Source organism: Fringilla coelebs (genome assembly GCF_963513975.1).
Source record: "Fringilla coelebs genome assembly, chromosome: 2".
NCBI classification, from domain to species: Eukaryota; Metazoa; Chordata; class Aves; order Passeriformes; family Fringillidae; genus Fringilla; species Fringilla coelebs.
The window spans coordinates 8,041,179-8,056,423 of NC_140029.1; the positions used below are offsets into that span (position 1 = coordinate 8,041,179).

Consider the following 15,245-nt stretch of genomic DNA (forward strand, 5'->3'; position numbering starts at 1 on the left):
AAACTGGATCCTCCTGCTGTAATCTCTGTAACTGGATCAATAAAGCCCCAGTTTATTACAGTGTTGTCAGTAAAAGCAATTTGCTTACCTAGATTGGCATACATCACAAACAGATTGAAATACTGCTGCAAGTGGCGCCCGTGCTCGGATACCTCCCTTCTCAGAAGATTCAGTACCGCCCTCAGTAAGTGATCACTTAAACTTAAGTTATCATAAGCCTACAGAAAGAAACAAGTTCTACTGTTAGTGGCTGAATCTATCATATCTTGATTTAGTTTCTAGTTTTTACTATGACAGAAAACAGAACTGGTTAAAAGGTATGGGATTTATACAAGCTCCAAAGTAGCAGCATCTGGTTGGTCTTGAGTATCTCACACAGACAAAAAGAGACAGGGAGTAAGACTCCCATCACTCAATACCATGTAAGTCCAAGAAATTATAGCTACAGAAACTTTTAACTGGGCTTTTTTCCCAATAGCAGATAGGCCTAAATACTCAAGAAACACACATGCAATTCCACTATTAACTTTGTAAACTAAGACAACCAAATCACCTCTACAGGTATATCCCAAATACCTCACAACACAGAACACTTCCTAAGCCTATGGAGCTTCAACTTAATTCTTAACAAATTCTAACAGTAGTGAAAACATTCTGGGAAGGTAAATGGGACCATGTAAGCAAAGGCTCAAAAAAGTTGATCTTTTTAACATTATTATCACAAGTATCACAATAAGATGTAGGCTTTTTTTTGATGTTTGTCAATTCTAGGTGTGTAGAATCACGTAATTCACTGTCTACTCCAACACTAAGTTACAATTATAGGCAATTTCACAGTTGCAAGATACATGGGATTAAAACACAGGGAACTCCTGCAGGTTTTCAGGTTAGTGTGTTTGTTTGTTTGTGGGGGTTTGTTTGTTTTACACTTCTAAATAAAAACAAGGGTTCACTTCCCTAGACATTACTTCACTAAAATAACCACTGGTTTGTTTTTGGTTGTTTTTTTTGCAGATTTCACACTCTCAGCTCAAAGCTCTCACTGAGCCTTCAGAGATTTACAAATGAGGGGAAACGGAACCCTCTGAAAGCAACTCTCTAACTGGTTGAGTTACATCCTGTTTTGTAGTGCAAAATGGGCTGTACAGCTCTCCAGCCAACACTGATGCATCTGCTCCAGTTTACTTTACCTGAAATGCTTATAATGAAGAAGTAAGAATACGTTTCAAAAGCTTTTCATTAGAAAATTAAATACCTGACTGGAAGGTCCAGGAGAGGCAAAAGGTGATTGACATGGTCCATCTTGCAATGAAAAATGTGCAATAAATACTATAAGTTTTGCAAATGCACCCCTCACTTCTGCACTGGGGCATTCCAGGAGATACTCAGAGAAGCGGTTTGAAACATTAAAAAGGACGTTGTGTGCAAACCAGAAACGTACATTCTTGCTGTGACGGAGCAGGATGCACAGGGCATCATACCTGAAACAGGAGATGGCACAGTTAGGACCAAATGAAGACATTAGTGAATTCTGGTAGACATGTTCTTTTTGCAATTTGAAGAAAATACGTGTTAAAGGCGATATACAAACATTTTTGTTCACAAAATGATTCTAATTATATACTTTTTAGTTCCTATGGTGATACTCTAATGAGCAATCAGAAATGGAAGATACCCTTCAATTAAAAACCTAACACTTAACTGTAGCATTTTACTTCTATCACCTATAAGAATTAAGACAGCATTACACTAGCTACTCCTCAGAGCAGGTCCTATTTTGGCAGCCACCATTGTCTCAGTACTGGAACTGGGGAAGAGGGTGAGCAGCAGAGAACACAGGTGGATTTCATATACGACACACAACTAAATATGTAACCTAACAAGAATTTATGGTCTCATTTAGAGACCTTAAAAAAACCCCACAAAATGAAAAACCAATACCCAAAGACTAAAATATCTGTTTCAGAGAGGGCCTTGAGTTACTCTGTCCTTTCAGCACGAATATTTGAACTCTTCTTGATCTCTTAAATTAAAAGGAGTAACTTAAGCTACTCTGGAAGTTGCTGCTGGGGTATGAATTTGCCATTATTACACAGCCACTTACTAATAGCTGATAAACTACTGGCCATGAATATCAGATTTTCTCTCCAATTTGACCAGCAGTAATCCACACTCCTCTCCCCAGCAGAGAATAACCCAGCTGAAAGACTAAAATGAGTAAGATGGGACTGGTTAGTCACAGTGTGGATTTGAATTACAGGCCCTATAGCAATGTACATAAAGTACTCTGCCAACAGTGTCTCAAAGACTATTACACATGTTTCACAAACAGAATTCAAATATAAGCTGCAACAATGGCTTGTAAAGAGCTTTGTTTGAAAATACTAAACAATGTAAAAACCATTCTGAATTTGTCAGAAAACAACCTGTTAGTTCTGTGCTAGTGACAGCTTCCATTCTTTTATTCTTTTTAAAAGACAGAGTTAAGCTCTGTTTGAGAATTAAATTTGAAGCCAGTCAGATCAGCAGGATGTTTCAAGGATCAAATTCTTCCCAGTATTTTCTATTCAAACTTTCCCCCCTCTCCATTTGCACCTTCACCATGTATCTAAATGGGATCTTTTAACAGACATCCAACTTCCAAAATCATAATTGTTGTTAAAAGACAAAATACCAATCACTAGCAGGGCCACGGACTATTTTCTTTGTATGAAATCCTGTGGTGAAGAGAAATCTAGCAGCAAGCTGAATACTAATCATAGTTATTTCTTCTGCTTCAGGCAACAGATGATCTTGTCCTAAAGAAAAATCAGAATACTCACATGTAGACAAAGTAAAAGCAATTTTTTATGACTTAACTGATTTCAGATTACTGTTTTGTCCGATATGGTGTTCCAATTTTAGAAAAAACTTGATCAAAATAGCCTCTAGCTTCTATAATGTATCATTTGAAAATGTAAGCTTTAATACAGGTACCTGGAGGCTAACATATGTCTTTTACAAATTCAGCATCTCACCTTTGAGAACTGTTTTCAACAAAAGAGCCCTCAAACTTCAGTATTTTAATTTGATTTACTACAACAACTGAGTAATAGCTGATAGTTTATAAAAATATTTTTTGCTAAATATTCTGTCGAGTTACCACTGATGAACAACTCAACAAGAGGTGTTTAACTGCAGAAGGACAGGAGTATTCAAAGCAGGACACACCCAATTTTCGCTGGCTAGATAAATCCTTGGCCACACAAACCAAAACTCTTCTTGCAAGAAATGAATCCATGATTATCACACTACCATACTAACCTGGAGGAGGGTTTAGGTAGACACTGTTACAAGTAAGCAACTTCTTTATGAACTGGAAATATTCCAGGCTGTACTGCATCCGATTGTGCATGAACTGCACGTTCTGCTTGCGCACGCTTCGCTCGATGGCTGAGGGCATTTTAATCTGGTGGGGTTTAGTGGTGATAGCGATTTCTGAAATATACTTTATTAGTTCATTGTCTTTGTCTATCGTGTCCATGCGTTCATAAAAAAGAATGTAAGCATTCCACCACCTCTTCTGGCGCCTGTAGGACATTCGCTTCATCATGTGATCGAACACTTCGCCCATGTACTCTCCCCCAAAACACTGATTTTTCATCTCTTCGTCGTCATCCATTTTACACTCTGTCACATCTCCATCATCAAATTTGTACCACCGGTTCTTCTCACCATCTCCACCGTTCCTCTGGATGATGTAAGAGTAGTAATGTCCGCCACTGGCCTGGCCGCTGTGCACAAGTACACCCACAAGTCTGTATTTTGTGCTCCCAGAGTGCTCATTTTCCGACTGCTCATTTTGTATTATCTGATTTTCAGGATTCACATCATCCCCTTCCAATTTTGCTACACCTGCCACTGTGTAAGGCTCCATGTCCAGTTCTCGTGGAAATTCAAAATAATCATTGAATTTGATTGCACATTCCCTTTCCCAGTCATAATCAAATCGTTTCAACTGGATCGCAAGAACTGGAGGCAACTTCTTAATCAACAAGCGTTTCACTGTATCCACCTAAAAAAGGACACGAACAGTTACCAGCTCTCAAATATCCATTCATATACTCTCACCAAATACCAAACTGAGTAATGAAAGGATGACTTTTCTCCCCAAACATGAACTAAGAGTGAACTTAATACAGCTGTAACATCACAGCTGTACACAAATTAGAAACATAAGGAATCCTTACCTTTTTGTTGCATTTTTCACAATGATATGCATTTGCACCTTCCAATAAATCTCCTTTGACGTACTGTTCCAAAGAATCAAGAAGGTTTTGGTGATTCCTTATATCTACATTCAGAGTTGTGAAGGATTCCTCACACTCGTACCTAGCAATGAACAGGTAAATGTATGAGAAAGGCAGGAATGTGTTCAACTTCTTATGTTTTACATGTGCTACAGTGTGTAAGCAGTAAAAGAACTGAACTCCTACAGTTTTCCTACAGTTACATTAGAGTATCTGCACACTGTATTTTTACGGTCAGGAATTAATGTGATAAACACAAACACTGCATCACACCTAAAGACAATAGTTCAAAACAGATGCCAATTCAGCAAATAAACCAAAAAGCCTTTTTATTTTCTATCTAAAAAACCTTGAATCAGCATCTCCATAAAACCTCTTTGAATGTTTATGACTGGCTGTGACATCATGTTCTAAATATAATCTGTGAACAAATCTCTAGCAATGAGCCAGCAACGCTTGAGAGACAACCAGCTGATACGTCCTGGAAGTAACTTTTTGTTTTTGAAATAAAGAAGTGATGAATACATTTTAAAAGCCACATCTACTCCAGTGTAACCCTGAAGGGCTTGTTTCCCTGATATGCAATCAAGCATTCAAAGGCTGAATAAATAAATATTTAGAAACACTTCAACCAACAGCTATATTCATTCATCCAATAAATAGCTTACAAAAAATATAGAAAGGCTTTTACATACACAAATCCACAGTTTAGTTACTATCAGTTCTCTTGTCCCTAAACCACATTTTTGTTAATAAGTAACATCATGCAAATCCAGTAGAGTTCAAAAAAACACAGAAATACTTCAGGATAATACATAATATCAGGAATGAATGGCAACTCATGTTGCTTCTGGTCTGGATCTGCCATTTAATTACCCATTGCATATCAGGTGAAATCAGTGCTATCATTTTACCTTGCAGCGTTTCAACTCATTTCTAGTCACTCATTGTAACCCATGAAACCTAATACGTTCACTTTACAAATTATTCTTATTCATACATTAGGTCAATTGAAGTTGAAAGATTACCACAATAAAATCAATTTGTATAATTTTCTTCAGTATTTTATTTGCTAAGTGAAGGCTAAAGGAAAGGGTCAGCTTTCAAAATAAAGAAAATTTGCAATGGCAATGTACAGAAGAATCACACATGATCTGAACAGTAAGAAGGCCAACTGATAGTGACAGAAATAAACACAATTAATAAAAAAAAGCCAAATGCTAAAAAGAATAAGTTCATCATTAAGCCATCCTGAATTTTTCATGCAATTTTAACTATACATCACAGAAAAAGAAATCAATTTAGAAGTCTGGGAAATTAAAACTTTACAATACTGAGCTCTATTCCTTCATTAATAACCATCATCAAAACAGTGAGCTACAGACTTGCAGTCTGATTTGGCATGGGTGGTTTCTTATATGCCTTCTACAAAATTGAATTTCAGTATTCACATTTAAAGGTACCTACAAATACAGCACAAGTCTTAGAACTTTCTTCACCACTGACCTTAATTACAGGTTACATGGTGAATATGAACAGTTTTACTCATTGGAACTGAAGTTTCCTACCTGGCTCAGCTCTAAACACACGTTATGGAAAACCTAAGACAGCAACAATTGTTGGCCAGGTATTAAAATTTTCTACATTGCATTTAGTCCCTACAATTGTTTTCACTTTTAACATGAAAAAGCATAATCTTTTCCTGCCTTGATACACAATGCTTCACATACAATCTGTGAAGTAGAAGCAATAATGATTAAGTGCTTCAAGGTACTTGTAGACAAATGAATGCTCACCTGTAGAAAAAATAAGGTAGTAAAATCTATTAGCTTAAAAAACCCACACAAAAAGCCCACTCTTGACTTTAATTACTTTTATAAGGACACAAACTTAGGTTGTTTTCCTATAAAAAAAGATTAAAGCCTTCAACACTTACCGATGTGGGCATCCTTGACAAATCTTCTGATCAGCAAAGGACCCTCCTAAAACTTTACTTAACATTGCTGGATGGCCCAAAGCTTTTAAAGCTTCATCTAAACTGTCCACCAACGAATTAAAAAATTCTAAAGCATCGTGTTGTTCACGTAGATTTACAGGTTCACCCCAGAGTCTGAAAATGAAAACACATTTTGTCAAATATGTTTTGTTTTATTTGCCAAAAATTTCTTTTTGAAAAAATATATGATTCAAGCTCCTAACCCCTCCTCCTTGAAGAGCCAAACTACTGGATTTTTATGTACTATACAACCTGTAGTTCTGTCCCTGACACTTACTTTCTGGTAAGTGAAAACAAGCTCTCGTTTATAACTTCATACTTAATTCAAAGTCTCACTATCAAAAACTGCTAAAATTCAAAAGAACCCCTCTGCTGTAAACTTTAGTTTATTAACTTCTACAGAAAAGGCAGATAAAGCTGCACAAGTTCTGCTAATTTACACTTCACTTCATTGCCATTCTACTATGATTAGTTTTTTTGCACTTCAGTGATCCAGTGAACCAACATCAATACTCAATTTTCTACTTACCTGAACTGTTTCCAAAACCCTCTTGGTACATAGTACTGTAGCCTGGAAGCTGCTAAATGGCCAAAAATTACTTGGAGATGCCTCAAAACTCCAATATTGTACTCTTTTCTATCTTCAGTTTTGCTTAGTGCTGGTTTATCTTCATACTGATGTGGATAACCAAACACGTCATCTCGTGGGTCAACATTGCTCTGAAAAGCAGAAAATTTGTGCAATTCACTTCCATATATAGCTGTCTTGTAGTCAGTTTTATCCTTTGTTTAATTTGACAATCTAAGGTGTTTCATACTCAGCTGAAAACCCAAATCCTGTCTTCGTTTGCATTAGCAAAGTTGTGGTGGCTGAAATCAGGTGCAGTGCTTTCCAGCAGAAATGCCTGAGGAGGAATTCTGCAAACCCTGCCACCTGCATCTTCTGAAGTGCCCCTCTGGCAGCAAGCCTATTCAAGTATGAAATATTATCCTATTTTCCCCACAGGTATCAGTGGAAATCAAAATGATTGATTAGCAACTGAAATTTATTACAGCCTTTTAATAAAAAAGGTAATTACAATTTAAAGATTAGGTAATTTTATATAATTAAATTTACCTCATTGTCCTGCTTTTCATCCCCAGACATGTCATCATCTACATCACTGCCTGTGCCTTCTATTGCAAGAATCCCATTCCTGATGGCTGGAATCATGTACAGCTGCTGAATGACAGAATTCATGTAACAAGTGGCACCAGCATTTTTCAGTCCCACAAATCCCTTTGGCGGCCGAGGCCCAACAGGCGGCAGATATTCCCATTCTGTGAGCGCTTCACAAGCTAGGAGGAAACAGCAGAGTGTGGTCAGGGAACTGCTTTGTTATAAAATGAAGGAAACATCAATGCAGTACAAAGGGCAGTTGCATAAGATTATTATTAGTCGGTATCATACTGCAATTTAATAAAAAACAATGTTCCATCATACAATTTAATTGCTAGAATTAACACAACTTCTGTGAAGCACTGTTCTATCAGTAATCTTATTATGACATTTTATTCTACAGCATAACTAAAGAGGAGGCAAAAATTTAGTCTATTTACATATGAAACAGAAGTCTTTCCTCAATACCAGCAAGTTTCTTAGCTGAAGAATTCAGCTGAATGAATACAGAATATATAACCAATTTATAAACCTTCTAAAAATTACAGTACTCTCAAATATTTACAATCCTTCAAAAAATTATGGAATTTCACTTAAGCCTCACTTTTTCTTGCCAGGATGGGAAACAGTTTTAGCAGATGCTATCTGTACAACTTGATATACATTTGTTTTCCTCCCGAGTCTTCTCTTTCAGGTCCCTCACATCTCTTTGAGAACATTTATGATCACCTAAGCTAACCTGTTGTTCTGTCTGTAGTTTTAACACAAAAAACTTGATATTAATAATTCTGATATAAGAGAGCATGCATATTTATTTACAAGCAGATTTGGTATATGAATCTCAGAGCATGCACAGTTCATACATTTGTTCTCTGTTCTGTCTGACATACCACAGAGACCTGGTGCTCTGTTGTGCTTATCAAACACTTGAATGGAAGGGAATGCCATGAAATCCCCCTAACTGTGAGGTGATAGGAAATATACTACTTCCCACTAGAAAAGGGTGAAGAAAGAAGGATGAGGCAGAAGGGAAAACCATAAAGCTGCCCTTTTAGTTTATTGATCTGAGATGGAACTGAACAGGAAGAGACTGAAAACCCTCAAGTGACTCACTGACAGAGCCATTCAAGCAAGTATCACTGATACTCTGAAAGGCAGTGGACAATTTCCACTTTTGGATACTATTTTTAGTTGCTTATGATTTTGCTCAACTCCACGAGTTTAAACATCTGTTAAATCACACCATGGTTTGGGTTGGAAGGACCTTTAAAGATCATCTAGTCCAACCCCCTGCCATTGGCCAGGATATCTTCCACTAGACCAGATTGCTCAGGGCCCCATCCAACCTGGCCTGGAACACTTCTGGGATGAGGCATCCACAACTGGGCAACATGTTCCAGTCTCAGCATTCTCACAGTGAAGAATTTCTTCCTTGTGTCCTATCTAAATCTATTCTCAAAAAATCATTGCCTATTTAAAACCATTGCCTCTTGTCTTGTAACTACAGGCCCTGGTACAAATCTTTTTCTCCATCTTTCTTACAAGCCACATTTAAGTAATGAAGGTCACAATAAGGTACCCCTGGAGGCCTCCCTTCTCCAGGCTGAACAACCCCAACTCTCCCAGCCTTTCTCACCATATGAGCTTGGGTTTCCTTTTTTTGGTGGTTGTTAATTTCTTTCCCTTTCCCTGTTAATATTACAGCAGAATGGTTTCAGTGTCCCTTTGACTGGAGAAAATATCCTCCTGCTTGATCATTTTTCAGAAATGCTTTTCTAAGGACAACAATAGTCTGCACTAAAAACAAGCCTTTTGCTATCCTTGTGAAAATCAGCCCAAGTTTCACTTGACTATTGGCTTTTGAAGCATTAACATTTGCAAATTTCTGAACAGATAGCAATCACTACAACCTTTCTCCAGTGAGAGGGAGAACATTCTTTCAGTGCAGAGCTGTGCTGAGACAAGGCCAAAAAGGAGCCTGAAAAAGGACTATGACAAGCAGAGAATGAGTTCAGAACTAAAAAGAGGAGCAGGACACAGGACCTGTGTCTGTGTGTGGGCAATGATGACAAATCAGGTGAGCAACCAAGAAAGTGGCTCTAAAACTAAGCTGAAGATACCTGGTAAGGCTCTGGGATTGGTTAGCAAGTGCCTGAAATGATGAGGCAAGTAGAAGGTACAGACAGAACGAAGTTCCTGGGAGCTGGTATGGACAAAGGGGAGTAATCAAAGATTGGGACAGAAAGGGTCAGGCTGTGACTGGGGCTGGAATTTGGATGGACCATGGAATGTAGGTCAGTACATTTACTGCATAAAGAAAAACAAATAAAGCCTACACTGGCAAACTGATTTTGCAACATTAAAAGCAGCCACAAACAAAGCACGAACTAAAAAACTCAGCATTTGGTTCAGTGGATAATATAAACAAAATCTACACATGATATATACATTAAAGAGTAGAAAATAGAAAATTAAAAAGTATTACATACTAGTGATTGCTGTACCTATGTAATACATTTCAGTCAACGTGTCTACTATCTGCTTGAGATTTCGCACACATCCAACTGCTAGTGCAACGAGGAGCTCAAAGCCAGCATTAATAGTAGCTGGTGAACTACAGACTGGTATGGCCTGCTCAGCAGGCAATTCTCCATTTCTCATGTATTGTAGATAAACATTGGATGCTGGAAAGATGAAATCATCTATCAACTCCTGAAAAAAAAGACAATAAATCACCTGTTACCATGGAAATTATTTTATAAGAGAGTAAGGGTTATTACATAAATGAATGTCTGAGAACCAGAGGGGTACTTAACAAAAAAACAAGAATAAAAATTGAGACAAATAGCATAAAATTGAGACCAATAGCTTTTAAACTTAGAACAGAAAAACTCCATTCTAAGGTGGTTCCCTGCAAACCCACTTCTCCACTCCAAGTTAAAAATAAATCTCTACTATTCATGATAGGTAAAAAATTTCTTTTGCAAAACCAATATTATTGACAAAGCTCTTTATCAACTAGTGCTGAAAAACCAACACTCCTGCTCTATAATATCAGAGCTACAAAGAAAACATGTCTGATTAAACAGATGCTCAGATGTGATGCATTTGTTCAAACCTGCCCTAAGCATTAACAGCACTAATTAAGAACATGTGCAGGAAAGCCATTACAGAGGTAATGAAGGAAAGCAGTCCTGTACAGTGAGACTGTATCTCACTATCTTTGTGTGATGTTTGTCAAGTACTGACATAAGAATGAAAATGTTAAATACAGTACTTAAGTAAGAATGAAAATGTTAAATGCACTTTATGAATTAAATGCGCAATTTAATTTTTTTTAAGAAAATATTAAACTCCAATCAAAAGAGTTTTTATGGATACAACACACAAGATGTGAAGCTCCTTTTTGCTTATTTACAAGTAAAAACAAACAATAGAAAACCTCAAAAATCAATCCACCTCTCGTCCCCAAAACCTCACAAAGACAAAAAAAATCCCCTCCAGAGGTGAAAAAACTTGAACTTACTTTAATGAGATTAGCACCTCCTTTTTCACAACCAATATGGTATTTCTTCTCAGGTGTCTGGAATGCTAACAACTCTTTTGTTACTCCAAGGTGACCCTCTAAGATCGTTTCTTCGACACCTGTTTCCCCTGTTCTTTTTACTTCATCCTGCCATTTAAGAGAAAGTTAGGATACTCCAAACAGCAAACATTAAGCTCAGAACTGCAGTTTACAAGAAAGTTTGCAGTTTTGCAGCAAAATCCTAATTATCAGGAATAAACTGATCCTGAAGCTTACCCTGATCCTCTTAAGCCAGTCAATTTCATTATTGAGAAGAACTTCAGCATTGGGTACATTAATATTACTGTTGTAAGCATAGTTAAGAAGATGTCTTAAGAGGGTGAAGTAGTCTCCAGAATGCTTAGCTCTCTCTCTTGCAGTGCTCTGTGTAAACCAAAAGCAAAGAATTTATAAGTGCTTCTACTTACAGTGCAACACCAACATATTTCCCCTCAATCTCATAGTAAATGTAAAAGAAAAGAAGTGTACGGTAATTTTAAATCTTTTACAAGTTTAAAATTGTATTTAGCTGCTAATGAATGACTTCTCAATTATTTTAGTAACAATTTCTATACCTGAATGGGAAAAAGAAAATTAAATCAAAACTTTTGATCAAATGTGCAAGAGAGCCATGAGCTGAAAAGCCCTGGCAGGACCAGCAGAAGGCACTAACTGTAGATATCTCTCTAACCTGCTAATGATTTTTACTTAAAGGTTAGCAATCACCTAAGATCAAATGCAGTCATTAAAGCCTACTGTTCATGTTCTTATCAGAAAATGCAAGAGAGTCCCTTTTCCCCTGATCTAGCTCGAATGGAAATCATCTGTGCTGCTTGTCTGCAGGTCAGAAGCAATCTATATTATAATGACTGTTATTAACAGCGATTTGTCTTTTACAGGTATTTTGCCCTATTACTTTTTACATACATTCCCATACTGAAGACTTTATCTCTGAAAACTTACCCCAAGAACAGTAAACAGCAGGGTAATGAAGAAAAGGAGAGGTCTCTGTCCCATGCAACACCTGGTAGCCATTAAAAAGAATTGCTCCTGTGCCATCTGACGAACAGTTCTAGAAATAATTGAATAGAAACATTAAATTCAATCTCCCTATCCAAACAGGACATTAATTAAATTTGTGTTTATCTGCTTAATGCCATTTTCTAAAACTGAACATAATGTAGGAAACAGGAATAGTTTAATTATTCCCTACCCATCATATTATTTCTCCTTGCAGTGAAATTTCAGATGCATGAATTGTATTACAAAACCTGCCCAACAAATCAAACATTTAAAGGTAAAAGAAAAAGAAACTTAGAAACACCTAGCCACTACACCTTTGCAACTGACAGCAAATATTGCATAACACAACAATTTGCAATCCTAAGTAATTTTTTTTCCTAATCAAGCACCAGCTGTACCTGGTAAAACCAGGTACAAACCAGAACTACTCCAGTAAAACTGCTTTTATGTGTCACTGCAGCAGTTTGCTGAGTATCTTTGAAGTGATCAAAATTTATCATTAGTAAGATGTGAGAGATGATGACCCTCCTGAAAATTCAAGTGGCTATAATTAAGGAAATTTTTCACCTCAGAACCAAATCACTAGAGCAATGCAGGAAAGGATAAGCTTCAGTAAAAAATAAAAAAAAAAAACTAAAAAAGTTAGGGCAAATCCTTTTCTTTCAAGTTGTAGGATTAATTGTCTGAGCAGTATGCCTTGTAAAAACTGTTGGGAGCAACCCTTTTGTGTGGGAAGAGACTACATATGAATGCTGAATGAATGACTTTATGGAAGTATCTCAACATATGAAAAACTGAGTTTTGCAGTGTCTGTTCAGTGTGGCTGTCTCTGTTTTGTGCCCATGGAGTCAGGGTGGAAAGCACACGAAAGAATCCTATTCCCTTCAGAGCTTTTTCATGTGTGATTTCAAAGCCACATTAATGACCTTGAGGTCAGAGCAAAGATGCACCTGGCTGAGCACCATCTCTGCGACCGTGCACAAAGCAAAGTGCACAAGAAGAAGGAATCATGCAGAGACACTTCTCCAGAATGTTCTCTCAGCTTCTAACAATTTATGGCTCAAGAAAACTACCAAGAGCAGTATTTCATAGTCCTCACTGGAAAAGTTCATGAAAGAACCCCTCAAACCATTTCCAAACTGAAGGTTTGCACTGCTTAAACGTTATGTTCAAGAAGGTCTTATACAAAGAAACACAGCTCTCCATTTGTTCTCCCTTTGCTGCTTCTGATTTTAAGGGTCTCTGTAGTATTCTCCTCCCATCATTCATCTCTCCTCCAGGATGAAGTGCCCCCAGCTATTCAGCTGTTCCTCAGATGGAAGTCATTGCAGAGCTTTGATCTCCCTCTTCACCCTTCCCTGATCTTTGCAAGTTCTCCTACTCTGCTCTGAGTTGCAGCAGACTGTGGGGTGGGGCTGGTCTGTTTTGTTCTTAACAATAATTGGCATTTTATGTGGTCTGATTGCTGAGCTGATGTTTTTGTAGAGCATCTCACAGAAAGTTATTTTAAGATACAATCCTTCAATTGCTTGGGACACATCACATAGACACTCCTCAGCTCTGTGCACTTGAAGGCAGAATGAAATAGACAAAGGTGATATTTTCCTACAGTGAGAAATGTGACCAATGTGACACGCCTCACACTGTCATGTTTCTGAGTATGCGGTGTTTGAACACAAGTATTACATTTCTGTGAAGCTGTAACCATCTAAGAGCTCTTAAAGAATCATGAGAGGGATGTAGCTGCCTGAGCACAGGCATCTCGTGCTGTTTTAGACACATGATGACAGCACAGTGCTGGCACACAGGACATGAGCTGCACAATGAACTCACACTCAGCAGGAGGAATAGCTGGAGGTCAAGCACCTCCCTTAAGGCTGGCAACCTGAATCCTGCTCTATTGAGAGCTCCAGGACACAGGTCTCTGTTCGGTTCATAGAAGACAGTCTCTTCAGTGGGTGCAAGTGCCATTGCTTTACACCAGCACAAAGAATTTTAATGTACTTAGGCCACATACATGTGGCCACCAAACACTTTGCAGAGATCAGCAGAACACTTTTGGCTTCCAGGATTATTTAGGACTGTTTGGCTATCTCCTCTTAACTAAGCTGGTCTTGCATCCAGAGGACACCACTACAATATCAATTACCTTGTAGGAGAAAAACTACTCCAGCATTTAGTATTGAACATTTTGCATTCTGTTTCTCAATTAGAGGTATAGCGTGGTTATGCTCTGATATTTGACTGGAAATAGAAGTCCCAGTCAAACTCTGAAAAACCAACAATCCGTCTGATTTTTTCTAGAAAGATCCTATTTGTGAGATCTGAACTTGGTCATCTTCTGTCTTTGTCTTTTATGGAGCACCAAAAATATTTTCTCACATGCATATTTTTGCTCACATTGTTCTCTGATTGAGCATAGGAGATTAGAGAACAATAGTTGTGGAAGGATATTCAGAGTTCTGTCTGGTATTTGCTAAACTTTCTCTGCACTGCAAACACTGATTTGTTTCCACATTAATTCAGAAGAGGAACTTTTCAGCAGCTTAGTTCAATTCACCATCTTAATTTACAAAGCAGTCTTCTGTTTCCACTCATTCTTATGCTATTTTACCATGTAACAATGAACAGTTGCACCATTCTAAGTGAGATTATCATGTTTATCACAAGTTTTATAGGCATATGAGAGAAGTGGTAGCTTCTTGTACAGACAGTATGAAGTATTTTTCCATACGCTGAGATACAAGCAAGTATGGAAGTACTTTCAGTGGAGTATGAAGTACTTTCAGTATGAAGTATTTGCAGTGAAACTGAAAATTCAACACCCTGTACCACAGGCTGCAAACTAATAAAACTTGTGGTATTTGGTAACCCTCCAGTTTCACCAATGTGTGCAAAGAGCTCACTGTAAAGAGATGTTCTGATGATACTTTATCCTTTCATTAAGGCAAATATTCCTAAGCATAAGATCTTTCAACCTGTTTATCCAGAAGTCAAAAACCCCCCAAAACAAATTCTGCTCAAATTCTGACCTCATTCATCTGAGAGCACCATAATCTGACTCCTTTTAAAACATACTGAAAAACTTAAGACACTACTAATTTTGGATCTCTGTCATTTCTCAAAGAAAAGTTAGAATACTCATGAAACAACAGTATCTTAAAAAATTAAAATTAACTCTTTAGTAACTGATCAAAGCACTGGCAACCAAGT

The 15,245-nt window shown here is 37.5% G+C and overlaps 1 protein-coding gene across 2 annotated transcripts in view; it reads right to left on the reverse strand.

Moving 5' to 3' along the window:
- USP9X (ubiquitin specific peptidase 9 X-linked) overlaps positions 1 to 15,245 on the reverse strand; it is a 101,163-nt gene that overhangs the window by 16,117 nt on the left and 69,801 nt on the right. The window contains exons 27-38 of one of the 2 annotated variants that reach the window (XM_084201478.1): positions 11,973 to 12,081; positions 11,247 to 11,393; positions 10,971 to 11,117; positions 9,949 to 10,156; positions 7,403 to 7,623; positions 6,815 to 7,005; positions 6,226 to 6,399; positions 4,230 to 4,371; positions 3,304 to 4,054; positions 2,675 to 2,798; positions 1,256 to 1,481; positions 89 to 218 (exon numbers count right to left, since the gene is read on the reverse strand). In XM_084201478.1, coding sequence (XP_084057604.1) covers positions 89 to 218; positions 1,256 to 1,481; positions 2,675 to 2,798; positions 3,304 to 4,054; positions 4,230 to 4,371; positions 6,226 to 6,399; positions 6,815 to 7,005; positions 7,403 to 7,623; positions 9,949 to 10,156; positions 10,971 to 11,117; positions 11,247 to 11,393; positions 11,973 to 12,081 — 2,570 coding nt within the window. Of the gene's footprint in view, positions 1 to 88; positions 219 to 1,255; positions 1,482 to 2,674; positions 2,799 to 3,303; positions 4,055 to 4,229; positions 4,372 to 6,225; positions 6,400 to 6,814; positions 7,006 to 7,402; positions 7,624 to 9,933; positions 10,157 to 10,970; positions 11,118 to 11,246; positions 11,394 to 11,972; positions 12,082 to 15,245 lie in introns of both variants that reach the window. The other variant, XM_084201477.1, reaches the window with a different exon arrangement.